Source organism: Pygocentrus nattereri, chromosome 26 (genome assembly GCF_015220715.1).
Source record: "Pygocentrus nattereri isolate fPygNat1 chromosome 26, fPygNat1.pri, whole genome shotgun sequence".
Classification (NCBI taxonomy): domain Eukaryota; kingdom Metazoa; phylum Chordata; class Actinopteri; order Characiformes; family Serrasalmidae; genus Pygocentrus; species Pygocentrus nattereri.
This window is the reverse complement of record NC_051236.1, coordinates 7,444,300-7,462,291: the sequence shown is the minus strand read 5'-3', so window position 1 is coordinate 7,462,291 and position 17,992 is coordinate 7,444,300. Positions and strand designations below refer to the sequence as shown.

General features: G+C 42.4%; 1 protein-coding gene across 1 annotated transcript; it reads left to right on the top strand.

The window, feature by feature from the left end:
- The first annotated feature begins 2,582 nt into the window (after window positions 1-2,582).
- chmp4ba (charged multivesicular body protein 4Ba) lies at window positions 2,583-15,426 on the top strand. Its single transcript, XM_017708431.2, has 5 exons — window positions 2,583-2,902; window positions 10,449-10,626; window positions 12,197-12,311; window positions 13,207-13,333; window positions 14,051-15,426. Exons 1-5 carry the CDS (start codon window positions 2,719-2,721, stop codon window positions 14,113-14,115), a joined length of 669 nt encoding a protein of 222 aa, XP_017563920.1. The 5' UTR covers window positions 2,583-2,718; the 3' UTR covers window positions 14,116-15,426.
- Window positions 15,427-17,992: the final 2,566 nt, after the last annotated feature.

Here is a 17,992-nt window from a genome sequence, read left to right as displayed (position 1 = left end):
AATATAAAACACACATCTAATATAAAACACACACATCTAATATAAAACACACACCTCTAATATAAAACACACATCTAATATAAAACACACACATCTAATATAAAACACACACCTCTAACATAAAACACACATCTAATATAAAACACACACCTCTAATATAAAACACACACCTCTAACATAAAACACACATCTAATATAAAACACACACCTCTAATATAAAACACACATCTAATATAAAACACACACATCTAATATAAAACACACACCTCTAACATAAAACACACATCTATTATAAAACACACACCTCTAATATAAAACACACACCTCTAACATAAAACACACATCTAATATAAAACACACACCTCTAATATAAAACACACATCTAATATAAAACACACACCTCTAATATAAAACACACCTCTAATATAAAACACACACCTCTAATATAAAACACACCTCTAATATAAAACACACACCTCTAACATAAAACACACCTCTAATATAAAACACACACCTCTAACATAAAACACACATCTAATATAAAACACACACCTCTAATATAAAACACACATCTAATATAAAACACACACATCTAATATAAAACACACACCTCTAACATAAAACACACATCTATTATAAAACACACACCTCTAATATAAAACACACACCTCTAACATAAAACACACATCTAATATAAAACACACACCTCTAATATAAAACACACACATCTAATATAAAACACACACCTCTAATATAAAACACACCTCTAATATAAAACACACACCTCTAATATAAAACACACCTCTAATATAAAACACACACCTCTAATATAAAACACACACCTCTAACATAAAACACACATCTAATATAAAACACACACCTCTAATATAAAACACACCTCTAATATAAAACACACACCTCTAATATAAAACACACACCTCTAATATAAAACACACCTCTAATATAAAACACACACCTCTAACATAAAACACACCTCTAATATAAAACACACACCTCTAATATAAAACACACACCTCTAACATAAAACACACATCTATTATAAAACACACACCTCTAACATAAAACACACCTCTAACATAAAACACACATCTAATATAAAACATGCTTGGCTAACATTTTGTGAATAGACAGACTAACACACTAAAATGACATGGATAGCACAATAATTTAAACTGACACACACAGAGCAAAACTTCTTTTTTCTTTTGAAGTCTCCAAAATCTAAACACATTTTCTACTTTACACACATTTTGCAATTGCATAAGATACAACAATCTGACAAAGTCACATGTTTGCCATATCAAAACACTGCCGTTCAACATGACAGTATAAGAGCTAAATGGCCAATATATGTGCCACCTGGCCAAACACCTCAATGGCTAATTGTTACCACTTCAATCAGGAAGTCAGCACTATATAAAGACCACAGGTGAGCCCCCCTTTTTACAACAACAGTGGAAGACGTTGCAGAGAGAGGGAGGGGGAGCAGGTGGGGGGGTGGGTGAGAGGTAGGGGTAGAGCTGGTAGAGGAGTTCATGGCCAAAGAAGACAACTTTGAAATGTGTTAAGTATTTAATAAACGGTATTTAAATAAATCAGCCTAGTTTACAAAATTGTGTTTTGTAAACTAGCAATTGGAAAAAACTGTGGTGTGGTGGGTAGCGCTGTCGCCTCACAGCGAGGAGGGCCTGGGTTCAATTCCCCGGCTGGGCGACCAGGATCCTCTCTGTGTGGAGTTTACATGTTCTCCCCGTGTCTGTGTGGGTTTCCTCCGGGTTCTCCGGTTTCCTCCCAAAGACATGCAGTCAGGCCAATTGTCATAAGTCATAAACCGTCTTAGTTCGTAATTACAGGCGCAGGACCAGCTCAGAGCTGCTGTGCTGTAATTTGATATCAGTGTAAAAAAGTTCTAGCCTTATGTTTAATTGTTTTGCATGTATGGATGTGCTAAATTGCCCCTAGGTGTGAGTGTGTGTGACCTTCTGTGTCTGTCAGTCTGCCCTGTGATGGACTGGCGACCTGTCCAGGGTGTACATATTCTTCTTACAGACTTCCACCAGAGAGCTCGCCAATTCAGAAAAGATAGATAAGATGCCTTTATGCACAGTGTACAACGAAATTGAGCAGCAGTCCAGCGGCACTTTCTACATGCAAAACAATTAAACATAAGGCTAGAACTTTTTTACACTGATATCAAATTACAGCACAGCAGCTCTGAGCTGGTCCTGCGCCTGTAATTACGAACTAAGACGGTTTATGACTTTTAAATCGAATCCTGTCTAAAACGCTGAAAATTCCTAAAAAAGCTCTGTGGGGTGTTTAATTCTCAATTAATGCTCAATTAGCTCGATAATAAACCCAGACAGAAAAGACTGTCCGCTCCGAACGTCCATTTAGGGCCGAACCGAGTCCCGACCGAGAGACTCCCCCACGCCGTGTGCAAATTCTACGATCTACAGATCGTCGCGTCGCCTGCGCTCCTACAGTGCGATGACGTTAAGCTCAGCGGTTCTGCGTCGCCAGTGTCAGCGGTGCGATTGCGTCAGTACGTGACTCACGTCCGTGTGACGTCCTGACGTCACAGGGCCTGGCTAGCGAAGAGGAAGAAACAACAACAACCGACGCGGCTCCTCCGACCCAGCAGAACCGCTCAGGAACCCGGGGTTTGGTCCAGCTCTCAGAGGTTTGAGGCTCAGCATGTCTCTGTTCGGGAAGCTGTTCGGCAGCGGCGGGAAAGGCGGGAAGGCTCCGAGCGCTCAGGAGGCGATCCAGCGGCTCAGAGAGACGGAGGAGATGCTGACCAAGAAGCAGGAGTTCCTGGAGAAGAAGATCGACCAGGAGCTCCTCACGGCCAAGAGGAACGGCACCAAGAACAAGAGAGGCGAGTTTAAGCTCGGATAAGCCAGCTTTGGCTGTCGGGGAGGAGGAGGTGTTGACGAGGCTGGAGTTGGCTTTCTCATCGCCAGCTTCTTGTTCCAGTTTCCCCGTTCCACCTTAAATGTAGCAGCGTTTAAGGTGGAACGGGGAAATTCGAGCAAGTAGCTATGTAACCTAGCTCCAGCACAGAGAGCCGGAAAGTGACTCTGTTAGTTAATAAGACGCTGGACTTCATCTCCAGCCACACCGCCGTTAGCATCCCAGCTAACAGCCCGGCAGCGCCGCTGTTTATCTGTCAGCGCTGCTAATGCTAACGATGCTAATAACAGTGTAGAGAGCTGTTTGCGGTCGTGCGGCGCTAATTTTATTAAACATTAGAAGCAGTAGAGATCGAAGAGCACAGCCAGCCCGCTGACCAATCAACACGGACACCCAGTAAACACGTCCGGACTCACTGAAGTCGCTAAACCGCCCTTTAACTTCAGGATTGCGCTCAAGGGGTTAGGCGGTACGGGGAGACGCATGATATCGCGATACTTTCAGTCGAGACGTTTTTACGATGCACGATATTCAGTTTGTATTTTGGAAAGTTGGCCAAATTGGACTAGTAATGCTTAAAAAGTGGTTTTATCTCATGTTTCACATCACAGGCTGCTAAATGAGGTTAAACAGGAGATTTGTAGTGAAACATGCAGGTTAGGGTTCTTTAAGTTTATAGCGTGATCAGGAACCCCTAAAGTGATGTCGCTGTAATGGTAAATATCGTCATCGCTCTCCCTGTTCAGCGTCCGAGTGTGACCGATATTGCATTTACACGGTTATTCAAGGGCCTTTAGTAAAGGCACTGGTTCTAGTCAGAGCCCTGAGTTCTGTATAGAACCTTTGTATGCATAAACGTTTGTTTTTGCATGGTGAAGTGGTTCTTTAGATCGATGTAGCACCAAAAAGAGTTCTGCTGTTGTTTACAATGTGAAGTTTATTTTCAGAAAGTTCCAGATAAAATCATAAAGCACATTCTCTGGCAATCGAAAGAACCTTTTCACCTTACAGAGAAGCATTCAAGCATGAAATGGTTCTATACAGACCACGTGACCAGAAAAGCATGCTGTGACATAATTAATCATGATAATGATACACATCGTCATGTGCTATGCTCTTCCTCCCAAATGTTCTGTATAGAACCATGAACACTCAAAGAACTGTTTCCATGATTTAAAGGTTCCCTGCATGGTGAAATGGTTCTTCATATTGATGGAGGATGTGTTGTATATGGTTCTATGGAGCACCTTTTGGAGAGTGGCTTTATACAGCAAAAAAGGGTTCTACTATATAGCTTGATGTCATAACAGTAGCAGAACCCTTTTTGTGCTATATAGACCCAGTTGTGGGCTGGAGGTTAAGGAACCAGCCCTGTGACCCCTCGGCTGACAGTCCATGACTGAAGTGCCCTTGAGCAAGTCACCTAACCCCCAACTGCTCCCCGGGCGCTACGGGTTGGGCTGCCCACCGCTTCGGGCAAGTGTGCTCACTGCCCCCTAGTGTGTGTGCTCTCTAGTGTGTATGTGGTGTTTCACGCACTGATGGGATAAATGTGGAGGTGAAATTCCACAGTGTGGAACACAGTCGGCTGGTGGTTCTAAATAATCTAAAGAACCATTTCATCATGCATTTCATCACATCCCACTAGAGTCCAGTTCCTGTTTAAAAGCGCCACTACTCAATAATTTACGGCTTAATTACCTGTGACAGTGATGAGTGCTGCACACGTGAGTAAAAAGCCCATCAGGAAAATACCTGCGTGTCAGTTGAGGAGAGAGAGAGAGAGGCAGAGAGAGAGAGGCAGAGAGATGGACAGAGAGAGACAGGACGGCACAAGAGTAACAAGAAATTCTCGTCCGTGTTTTTCTGTTGAAACTGTTTCCTTTATAGAGGCCTGAAATGAGACGTCTCTGTGTTGAGTGGCGTTAATTTAATAAACTGCTTCAGGAAAAAAGTGAAAACTTAGCTTTTATTTAACATGTTTTCTGCTTAAAACCGCCGAACCTTGTTCACCAACTGTCCTTAGGAAGGAATTTCAAATGTAGAATTAATTGGAATAATGTGTGAATAATTAGGCATTTTTTTAGATTTGTTTCCATTTTTTGGTCGCAGCTGTTTTTGGACATTTTCTTCTATATTTATTCATCTAATATATGAGTTTTCCTTTCCAGATGGCGAATATTTTGCTGTGCTTCTTTAAGGCGTTAAACTATTTAGTCCCAGTTTTTCTTTTGCTATATTAGTATAAATGCTGGTTTGTGAAACTTATTGATAATAATAATAATGCTGATAATAATAATATGTATTTACGCTCGGTGAGGCGCGATTCCACTCGACGCTCAGTCATGTTCGATTACACTCGCGCTTGGTGACGCTCGATTACACCTGCGCTCGGTGACGCTCGATTACACTGTTGCACTCGGTGACGCTCGATTACACTGTTATGCTCGATTACACTCATGCTCGGTGACGCTCGATTACACTGTTACACTCGGTGACGCTCTGCGACGCTGTGATTCTCGGCGACACCCTTTTGCTCTCTGTGACACCCTGTTACGCTCTGCGACACCCTGTTACACTCGGCGGCACTCGGCGACACTGTTACACTGTGATTCTCGGCGACACCCTGTTACGCTCAGTGACACCCTGTTACGCTCGGCGGCACTCGGGGACACTTGATTACACTCAATTACACAGTTACACTCAGTGACACAGTTACGCTCTGTGATACTTGATTACACACTGTTCCACTCGGTGACACTACTGCACTCTGGGGACGCTCAGTGACAGTTATGCTCTGTGGCACTTGGGGACACTGTTACACTCAGGAATACTGTTATGCTCTGTGACACGTGATTACACTCAATTACACTGTTACACTCCGTGACACTACTACACTCTGGGGACACTCAGTGACAATGTTATGCTCAGTGGTACTCAGGGACATTTACACTTACACTTGCACAGTTCCAGTCTGTGATGCTCGGTGACACTGTTCCAGTCTGTGATACTCGGTGACACTTACACTGACACTCGATGACACTGTTACACTCTGACACTGATGCTCCGAGACACTCGGGGACACTGTTACGCTCTGCGGCACTGTTACAGTCTGTGCTACTCGGTGACACTTACACTCTGTGCTACTCGGTGACACTGTTACACTCTGTGATACTCTGTGACACTGTTACACACTGTGATACTCTGTGACACTGTTACACACTGTGATACTCGGTGACACTGTTACACTCTGTGATACTCGGTGACACTGTTACACTCTGTGATACTCGGTGACACTGTTACACTCTGTGATACTCGGTGACACTGTTACACTCTGTGATACTCGGTGACACTGTTACACTCTGTGATACTCGGTGACACTCTTACACTCTGTGATGCTCGGTGACACTCTTACACTCTGTGATACTCGGTGACACTCTTACACTCTGTGATACTCGGTGACACTGTTACACTCTGTGATACTCGGTGACACTCTTACACTCTGTGATACTCGGTGACACTGTTACACTCTGTGATGCTCGGTGACACTGTTACACTCTGTGATGCTCGGTGACACTGTTACACTCTGACACTGATGCTCGGGGACACTGTGATGCTCGGTGGCACTCGGGGACCGTCGATTACACTTACACTCGGTGACAGTCAGTGACACTCGATTAGTTACAGTCAGTGACACTCGATTACGCTGTTACACTCGGCAACACACTGTTATACTCGGCGACACTCGGGACACTACACTTGGGGACACTCGGGACACTGTTACACTCGGCAACACTCGGGACACTTACACTCGGCGACACTCGGGGGACACTTACACTCGGCGACACTCGGGGGACACTTACACTCGGCAACACTCGGGGGACGCTGTTGCACTTGGCAACACGCTGTGACACTCGGGGTTACTGTTACACTCTGCGACACTCGAGGACACTGTTACACTCGGCAACACTCCAACACTCGGACACTTTTACACTCAGTGACACTTGATTACACTCGATTACACTGTTACAGTTGGTGACACTCGGTACACTTGGGGACACTTACACTCCATGACAATCGGTGACACTGTTACACTCAGTGACAATCGGTGATACTTGATTACTCTTGATTACTCTGACACTCTGTGACACTCTGACACTACTACACTCTGGGGACACTCGATTACACAGGGGGACACACTCGGTGACACATTCGGTGACACTTGATTACATTCAGTTACACGGTTACACTCGGTGACGCTCGGACAAGGTGACACTCGATTACACTGTGACACTCGATGACACTCGATTACACTTTGTTACTTTGTTACAGGACAAATAAAGTAAAAATACACAAATTGCTAAACAGTTCTTTAGAAAAAGCAGTGGTTCCATGTAGAACCATGAGATCTATATAGAACCATTTGCGTGCTTAAATGGTTCTTCACATGGTGAAATTGTTATAGATAGATAGATGGATAGATAGATGGATAGATAGATAGATAGATAGATAGATAGATAGATAGATAGATAGATAGATAGATAGATAGATAGATAGATAGATAGATAGATAGATAGATAGATAGATCATTTCTGTAGTTACGATGTAAAGCTTGTATCTGGTATAAGAACCTTTTATGTGCAATTTAGAACCATTGCATTATTAAGCAGTCTATCGAACCATTTAAGCGCGCACATGGTTCTGTAAAAAAAATTTCAGTCTGGTTTTAGGCCACGTAACAGTACAAAAACAGCACTAGTAAAAATTGTAAATGATCTTTTATTATTCCCTGACAAAGGAAATGTGTCTTTGATGGTCCTCCTTGACCTTAGTGCAGCATTTGATACAATAGACCACGCTATCTTACTAGATAGACTAGAAAACTGTAGGGGTAACAGGAACAGCTCTTTCCTGGTTCAGGTCCTACCTCACTGATCGCTATCAGTTCGTTAATGTAAAGGGTGAAGTATCTGTAAGCAGCATCTATCCTTGTAAAAGTAAAGTATGGTGTTCCACAAGGCTCTGTTTCAGGACCTATGTTATTCACTCTATATATATATATATATATATATATATATATATATATATATATATATATATATATATGCTACCATTAGGCACCATTATCAGTAAACATGACATATACTTCTACTACTATGCTGATAACACTCAATTATATGTATCAAGCAAACCAGATGATAAAATTAAACTTGGCAAGATTGAGGACTGTATAAAAGACATAAAAGACTGGATGTCGAGTAACTTTCTGCTACTTAACTCGGATAACACAGAGGTCCTCCTTCTTGATCCAAAAGCAGCTAGAAACAAACTGAATTAACATTTAAACTTAACAATTTCTCAGTTGCATCAAGCTCATCTGTTAAAAATCTTGGTATTGTGATAGACGCTGATCTGTCCTTTGACACACATATAACTAACATCACTAGAACAGCTTTCCTGCATTTCCGCAATATCGCTAAATTAAGAAATGCATTATCTCTACAGGACGCAGGAAAACTGGTTTGTGCTTTTATTACTTCAAGGCTGGATCACTATGATGCCCTGCTGTCTGGGTGTCCCAGCAAAAGCCTCAACAAGCTTCAGTTAGTCCAGAACGCTGCAGCCAGAGTCTCACAAGAACCAGAAAGTTTGACCATATTAGCCCAGTTTTATCAGCCCTGCACTGGTTACCAGTTAAATTTCGCATTGATTAGAAAATTCTATGACTGACCTATAAAGCTCTAAACGCCCCTCAGAGTGAATTTCTCTCCTATTATGAACCATCACGCCTACTTAGATCACAAGGTGCTGGTTTACTACTGGTACCTAGAATTAATAAAGCTACATCAGGGGGAAGAGTTTTCTCATACAAAGCCCCCCAGCTCTGAAATAATCTACCTGTTAATGTTCGGGACTCAGACACAGCCTCAGTCTTTAAGTCTAGGCTAAAAACTTACTTGTATATTGGAGCCTTTGGTGATTAGTCTTCCCTGTCCGATCTAGACCTGCCATAGTCTGTGCTGCTCTGTTACACTGAAATCTGTGGTCAGTCACTCGTTAAAGAACTGACTGCGTTTTTTTTATTTCCTCTCTTTGCCGAGTTGATCATCTGCCCATCTTGTGCGTCTGATGCTGTTGCCTCTTCAGCCTTGATCGGGTGCCACTACTCACCAGCCTTCTGGACCGGCTTGACCACCACTGAGCTTCTTGCTTTACAACGCTGTGCAGTCCTCACCCTCAGATGCTGCTGCTGCTGCATAATCATAAATTAATCAAGTTAACCAGTGCATTTCTTTTCCCCACTTTGTACTATAATACTTTATGTTAATTAAGATTAAGAGACCCTTATTAGTCCCACAACCGGGGAAATTTCAACTCCGCATTTAACCCATCCGTGAAGTGAAACACCCCATACACACTAGTGAGCACACACACACACACTAGGGGGCAGTGAGCACACTTGCCCGGAGCGGTGGGCAGCCCAATCCCAATCCGCAACGCCTGGGGAGCAGTTGGGGGTTAGGTGTCTTGCTCAAGGACACCTCAGTCATGTGCTGTCGGTTCTGGGGATCGAACCGGCGACCTTCCGGTCACAAGGCTGGATCCCTAATCTCCAGCCCACAACTGCGCCCACTAATGTTTGCTATCCGGTGTCGACCCTAGGAGGATGGGTTCCCCTTCTGAGTCTTGGTTCCTCTCAAGGTTTCTTCCTCTTTTAGGGAGTTTTTCCTTGCCACCGTCGCCGCTGGCTTGCTCATGGGGGCTCGGATCTGGATTTTCTTTTCTTTCTGTAATGCTGATTGTTCTGTAAAGCTGCTTTGTGACAACACCTGTTGTAAAAGGTGCCATATAAATAAACTTTGCTTGTTTGCTGTATAGAACTTTATTTTATAGAACTCTTTATTGAAGAACCCTTGAAGGCCCCTCTGTTGCGAGAGTGCACTGATAGGCTGGTTTAAATGTGTGTGATGTTGGTTCTCTGTTCTAGCAGGTCTTACAGATGCTGTATGAAACAGAACACCTGATGGTTCTGATTATCAGCAGGAAATCTGAGGCTCTGTTGTTCCTGCAGTACAGTGTGATTACATGATCAGTAACGGGCTGTTTTTTGGTCGTGTGTTCTGAGTGTGATCACCGTGTCTGTCCTAACGTGGTCTAATTTCGGCCGTAGCTCCTCACTGCAGACTCGCTCAGGGCCTCTCTGAGCCAGTGGATCTGATCACGTGACCGTATTTACATCACCCTCATAAACACCTTCATAAGAAATCAGCACAGCCTGTGATTTAACAAACCGAAATACATTAATAGTCTGTCAGTTTTCTCTTAGGCTCGTAAAAAGAAAGAAAGAAAGGGATAAACAAACAGGAAAGGAAATAAATAAATAAAGAATCTAAAGTGTTGTTTTAGCACATTCACTGCATTAGAAATACCTTAATCAGTCCCTTAAAGTCACTGTAGGTGTATTGTGTGTGTGAAGTGAGGACTGATGTGTTGTGTCTGCTGTGAAACAGCTGCCCTGCAGGCGCTGAAGCGCAAGAAGCGGTACGAGAAGCAGCTGGCGCAGATCGATGGAACCTTGTCCACCATCGAGTTCCAGAGGGAGGCGCTGGAGAACGCCAACACCAATACTGAGGTCATCAAGAACATGGGCTTCGCTGCTAAGGCCATGAAGGCTGCTCATGACAACATGTACGTTACTGATACTTCAGTCTGAATAACCCAAGTCTTATTAACACTACTGCAGGTACGGTACTCTGGAGTTAAAGGAGAACTCCACCGATTTTCCAGAATTCCCCATAATTGAGGTGTAAACATAGAGGTGTGAAATGCTTCAGACGTCTTTACTGTGGTGGTGATAGGAACCAGGGGTCGCCATGACTACAACACAGATATGGACATTTTATTTACCATCCAGAACCACCAGAGAACCTACGAGTCTTCTGAGTTTGTATGGAATGTTGAAGATGGAAAACAGCGGAAAGTTTTTTTGTGGGCTTTTCTGCCTCCTGCATGTTTCCCTCCACCTTGAGTGGATTTTAAGACCAAAATCTTCTCTAAACTATCATAAAACAGCATCTCCGTCATCAGGCAGTGAATCCAGAACCATCTCATGTAGGAAATTTCTGTCATGAGCTTTTAGAGGGGGACGTCTGGTTCCTATCACCACCACTATGAACAGTTCTGACTCTATAAGCTCCTTTTTTTCTATCACAGATGGTCAGTTCAGGGTAATGTTTGCAACATAGATGTTTACTTCATAATGTTTTTAGCCGTGTATGATTTGTTTGGACCTGGTTGCTGCAGTTACCAGTAAACTGTTTTTACTTTTTGACGGCTTCAGCGACAGATCAGAGCTCAGTCAGAGTTTAAAAGCGTTCTTCTAGCCTTTATGAGGTAAAATGATGTCCACAAACCTCAAAATTCAGTAAAACAGCAGAATTAACAACCCAGTAAAACCTGGAGAGTCTCACCTGCCTGAGTGTATTAAAGCTCTCAGGGTCTCCTTTCACACACGAGGTGAAACCTGCTGTATTCGAGTGACGATTATAAGCAGAAACGATTAATTTATAAAGTGAGTTATAAATATTGTCCGGTGTTCTTGGACAAAAGTATGTGGACGCACCCATCACTAATAGGTGTACAATCAAGCACACAGCACATTAGTGGCCACACAGGCCTTCATCATCATTATCTAATGTGGACAAATCTGCTGAACTGAGTCAGAATCAGGACTGAAAACACATCTGGGACTTTTAACTGATCTTGGACTTTAGATTAAAACCCTGCTTTGCGTGACTCTGTACAGTGACTGTTTCTGTGACAATTTTAGCTAATTTTGAGCTCAAAAACACGCAGCTTTGAGCAGCTCTTCACACGGAAAATCATTTTTTTTATTAAAACACTAAAATGTGCTAAACTGCAGAAAATATGGCAATTTTTAATGTTCCTCACTGACTTTCAGACTTTGGGACACATCTACTCCAAAACAATGGGATCTAACTGCTCACCATGTGGCCATGAGGGACAGGGATGCAGCCTCACTTCCTGCTCTAAAATGCAGGGGCGGGGCTAAAATAAGGCTCTGCCTTCAGACTAAATCTCTGTGTTTCAGTAGTGACATGAAAACATCAGGCAGTGTTTTTATAAAAAATTAAACTCTTTTATAAATGTAAACATTCCAGCTTCTCTTGTAAAGACCTGTATAAAATTAAATCATTGTTGTCGTTAGTGACACCATCTGTGTGCCATCGTTCCTCAGGGACATTGACAAAGTGGATGAACTCATGCAGGACATCACAGAGCAGCAGGAGCTGGCACAGGAGATCTCGGACGCCATTTCCAAACCTGTCGGCTTCGGGGAGGAGTTTGATGAGGTGAGATGCATCAGTATCATCAATATCATGCTGCTATAGCAACTTGCACTCTGGACTTCATACTGCTGCTAACTGCCTACTCTCCTACTCTCCCTCTCTTGTGTACTTTCCTATTTTGTGTTTTTGTATCTATTGCTTATATTTATCTATTTTAATAACAGCTCTTGGGTGTAAACTGGACCATGAGATCTTAATTTCGTTCCACCTCATGTACCATGTGATGCGAATGACAATAAAATCTCCTTGAATCCTTGAATCCTTGAATGAAGCAGGCAGACGTTTCAGATGCTCGGTGTTACAGGGAGATGCACTTGAAAAGCGAGCAAAGTACTAGATCATTAATTTATTACTTAAGCCTCATATTTTACAAACAGAAAAATTAAGATAAAAGTGGGATTTGTATTGTAGTAATAAGGCTCCTTTCACTCTTTCTGCTCACTTTTTGTTTCCACAGAGCTGCAGCTGCTTTAGTTTCTCACCTGAATATTTATTGTAATGTTCTGCTGCTTCATGTCTGATTAAAAAGACTGCAATGAATTTTCTAAAGCTGAGGCTCATTTGCTGCGGCTCTCAAAGAAATTGTATTAAAATTTCCATCAAAGCTGCTGGTTCTCAGTGTTTAGTTAGAGCTTTTTGGCTGCAGTCTGGACTGAACTAAACCCCACTTAACTGACCACCACTTAGCTCAAAAACAGATCCGTAGGCCACTTAAACTCTGTCCATGGGCCACTTTTGGCCCTGGGGCCAGACTATGGACCAAACCAGACCTGCTATATCCCATTTCTGCTAATAGATTTTGTTAAATCTCTCACACTGCAGCTTTTAATGTCCTGCCTGGATACATAAATGTAAATAATTAAATAAGTGTCCGTGGCTGTGTGCTCTGTTGTTGCAGGATGAGCTGCTGGCTGAGCTGGAGGAGTTGGAACAGGAGGAGCTGGACAAGAACCTGCTGGAGATTGGAGGCACAGAGAATGTACCACTGCCAAACGTGCCCTCAACATCCTTACCTTCCAGACCAGGTATGTGTCACACACACACACACACACCCTCTTGTAGTGTGTTAGTGTATCTGCCTGTACAGTCTTTAAGGCTGCGTTCACATTACCAGGTTGAAGCAGCACAAATCCGATTTTTTTTGTTTTGCCCTAATGTGACTCTGAATCTGGTGTTTTCAGGGCTGTGTGCACACAAATCTGATCGTTTCAAATCCGATCTGAGTCACTTTCATTTGTGGTCCTAGATCGGATCCGTATCCGATTCATGGCCGTGTGACCTTAATGTAACGCTCAGATCAGAATTCATGTGCTTTTTTCCACTGAGCTGCTCCATCATTCAGCGTTACCATGGCAACAGAGCCAAGCAGACGTTAAAGCCTGTAAACGGTGGAAAAGCAGCTCATCTCACCTTTTTCTCCTTCATCTGGCTCTAATAATGAAGCTGAGAGCTGATCAGAGTTAATGATCTTCTCAGCGAAGCTCGTTCTGCTTGTTACTTTCTGCTGATGATGCAGAGATTCAGTCACGTGACATTACTGAGGAGGATGAGCTCACAAGGGTCATTTCAGGAGCCGGTTCATCACATTAGTGACGGATATGAGTCACTGACCTAAACAAGGGTGAACCGTCAAGTCAGAGAGATCGGCTTTGAGCAAAACACAGTGTGGCCTGTAATGTGAACACAGCCTTGGTTGACGAGCTGATGCAGATGTAACGCTTTTACTGTGTTTGTAATTACAGCAAAGAAGAAAGAAGAGGAGGATGAGGATGATATGAAGGATCTGGAAGCCTGGGCAGCCAATTAATACCTGCTGTTCTCCACACACACACACACGCGCTCTCTCTCTCTCTCTCTCTCTCTCTCTCTCTCTCTCTCTCTCTCTCTCTCTCTCTCTCTCTCTCTCTCTCTCTCTCTCTCTCTCTCTCTCTCTCTCTCTCTCTCTCTCTCTCTCTCTCTCTCTCTCTCTCTCAAACACACACACACACACACACTTCCCACTCCACACTCCACATACTGATTATTGCAAGTGAAAGACTTTAAGGTTTAGCGTGACGTGTTTGGACCTGAGAAGATGAAGATAAATTTATAGAAGAGGAAAGCAAACAGCACCGCAACTACGAAACACACACTACTCTAATAAATCCTGCTGCGCTTTTACCGTCAACAAGTCATCAAAGCAAGACAGAGGCCACGTGTCTCTCGTCTGTGGACCGTAAGGATGGAAACCTTGAGGAGAGGCTTCATGTAGAATTGATACTCTATTGTCTTATATATTGATCTGATAACACTCCAATAGCAGAGATGCTCTTTACAGCATACGCCACAATCTGATACGGTTTTCCAGCATTTGGTCGGAGTGAATGCGTGGTATTGTTTTATTTTATTTTTTCTCCCCAGTTGTTAATCCGGGGAGTTCTGGACCAGATTCCTGCACAGTTTGTTGATTTTCCTGCTCAGACGCTCCTGATTGATCCAGTTCATTTCCGGGTTGAGTCGTTCTGTCGGAGCAGAGGAATCAGGAAGCTGCGCTGGAGTCTGGCTCTCCGTTAAAAGAACACTAATTTGCTATCGAATGCACTTCGGCTCCTGCATGGTCTCGCTGCATCATGATGAAAATACCGAGGTTTTTATTAGAACAGGGACTGGGCTGCTGAGTAAAGGCCGTGAAGCAGAGCCCTGTGATCGGCTCTTCTCCTCACAAGCGTCGGTGAATGACCCAAAAGCGTTTTTCGGGAGGAGAGCTGTGGATGAAGGTCTGGTTTAACGTGCGAGTGTGTAAACAGGTGTCGGTGGTTCAGATTTATTATTTAATATCATGTTTTACTTTGCAGAGTCGGTTACTTTAATATTCTGGGTTCATCCTGGTACAAAGGTTACTTTATTTTATTAGGTTCTCTCCTTTTCTAGAGCGAATATAAACTCATTTCATGTCTGTGTTCCTCAGAGAAGCTCTGTATGAGGCTGGGATGTTCTGGAGGTGCTCCTTTCTGTGTGTTTGCCTGTAAAAGGTTTCTGAGTTTTGTTTTCCTCATAAAAACCTTGCTTTCTTACGTTCTGCCCTGCCTTTCGATGTCCTTCTTAACCGTATGCCTAAATTAAAGGTTTTGCCAAATGACCCCTTTTTTCTGGACTTTTGTTGAGCTCTTATTTTGCCCCTCATTAATTTGATCAGAATCATTTCAGCTTCATAAATAATCAGATATTGGAAGTGTGAGCTGTGCTGAGCATGTCTTTGTGAGATGACGTGGTGAGAACACAGGCCTGATGGATTATCGATCTGATTTTTAAAGTCCATTTAAAGCGTTCGCTGAGCTTCCACCCAGAGTCTGTCCGTCGCTGCTCGGTCAGCAGCTTTTAGCGTTTTCTTTCTCTCTCTGGTTAAAACGGAGGACGAACCCGATCCTAATGCTGTCTGGGGTAATGCAGAACTGACTTGTACAGAATCTGAAAGTAGCTTTAATGCATTTGTATGTTCTCATTACCTTGTTGTTGTTGTTGGATTTATTATTACTATTAAAATGTATTGAATATTTTCACTGATCATGTATTTCCTGCTAAAGGTAGCATTTCCATAAATATTTGACCTGCTTTAACCCCATAAAGGTTCCACAGTAAGGACAAAGCTCTGTTCTCAGGGGAACCAGGAGCTGGATTCATACGAGCTTTCTCAAGGAAGAAAAAAAAACTTGTGAAGGTTCTTAAGAAAAACACTAAGACGGTCATGAGACTGGACCTCGTTCACCAAATGTTCTTAAGACATTTCCACTTTAAACCCACTTAAACAGTTTAGACGAAGACTCTGACTCTCCAGTGTTCTCTATGTGGGGTTTGTTCTTCGGTAAGAACAGAATGTACACACAGTCGAGAGCACAAAGGTTAGAACAGTTCTGTGACTTAAGAACACATGAATCTGATGGAGACTTGGAACCTTCATCAAGAACACACTTGACACACTGAAGAGCACGCTTGACACACTTTAGAACAGACTTAACACTTGAGAACACGCTTTAGAACAGACAACACACTTTAGAACAGACTTTAGAACATGCTTAAGAACAGACTGAGCACACTTTAGAACACACCTAACACAGTTGAGAACACACTTGAGGACATGCTTTGGAATGCGCTTTAGAACATAATTTAGAACAGACAACACACTTGAGAACACACTTGATACACTTAACAGCACACTTTAGAACACACTTTAGAACAGATATAAGAACACACATTTGAAAAGACTTAACAGACTTTAGAACACACTTTTGAAAACGCCTTAGAACAGATTGAACACGCTTTAGAACAGACTTAACAGGCTTCAGAACAGATTTTAGAACATGCTTAAGAACAGACTGAGCACACTTTAGAACACACCTAACACAGTTGAGAACACACTTTATGACACGCTTTGGAATGCGCTTTAGAACATAACAGCACACTTTAGAACACACTTGAGAACAGACTTAACAGCATGCTTAAGAACACGCTTTAGAACAGACTGAACACACTTTAGAACAGATATAAGAACACACATTTGAACACACTTTTGAACACACTTTACGACACGCTTTGGAATGCGCTTTAGAACATAATTTAGAACAGACTTAACACACTTTAGAACACACTCGATACACTTAACAGCACACGTAACAGCACACTTGAGAACAGACTTAACAGCATGGTTAAGAACACACTTAAGAACACGCTTTAGAACAGACTGAACACACTTTAGAACAGATATAAGAACACACATTTGAACAGACTTAACAGACTTTAGAACACACTTTTGAACACGCTTTAGAACACGCTTTAGAACAGACTTTAGAACAGATTGAACACGCTTTAGAACAGACTTCACAGACTTTAGAACACGCTTTAGAACAGACTTTAGAACAGACTTAATATGCTTTAGAACATGCTTGAGAACAGACTGAACAGACCTTAGGTCACACTTTAGAACAGACTTAACACACTTGACGACATACTTGACACACGTAGGAAGATGTTTTATAACGAGGCCCAATGTTTTTTTTTATGTCTGCTGTGTTTCCATTTCCAGTTTAGCATAAACATGAAATACACTTCATATTTATATGAACACAAAAGTGCATTTGAGTGTGTTTGTGAAGCCGTTTCTGTGACGTCACTGAGAAATGAACCTGTTGATTATCACCATAAGAGCCGAAGCAGAGCCTAACACAATGACACTGACTGCAGAAGGATCATTACATGGAATTATATGTATATGTTCACACTCCTGTGTCTCAGAATCAGCTTTCCGGAAACAGGAAAGGTTCCACTTTTAGTTTGATTATAAATATATTGAACTTTCTGTGAATGTTGTGCAGTCAAATCCACTGAAAGCACTAAACTGAACTCAGTGTAGCCCAAACTCAGAACAGCATTGACTGTCTCTGCGGAACAAACATGAGGTTCTACTGTAAACAGATCACCGATCCTGAACGGCTCCGATTCATAAATCAGAATCCTTTATTGATCCCAGAGGGAAAGTTGTTACAGTTGCAACCATTTATGTAAAAGAATAAACACTTTAATAATTTAAAACAAAGAGAAAGATAAATTTGCAATATGTGCACGAGGTTTAAGTTCTTATGACTATAGTAAAGTGGCGGTGACTGTAATTATAAATATTAAACATCTAGTATAAAGCAGTTCAAATTATT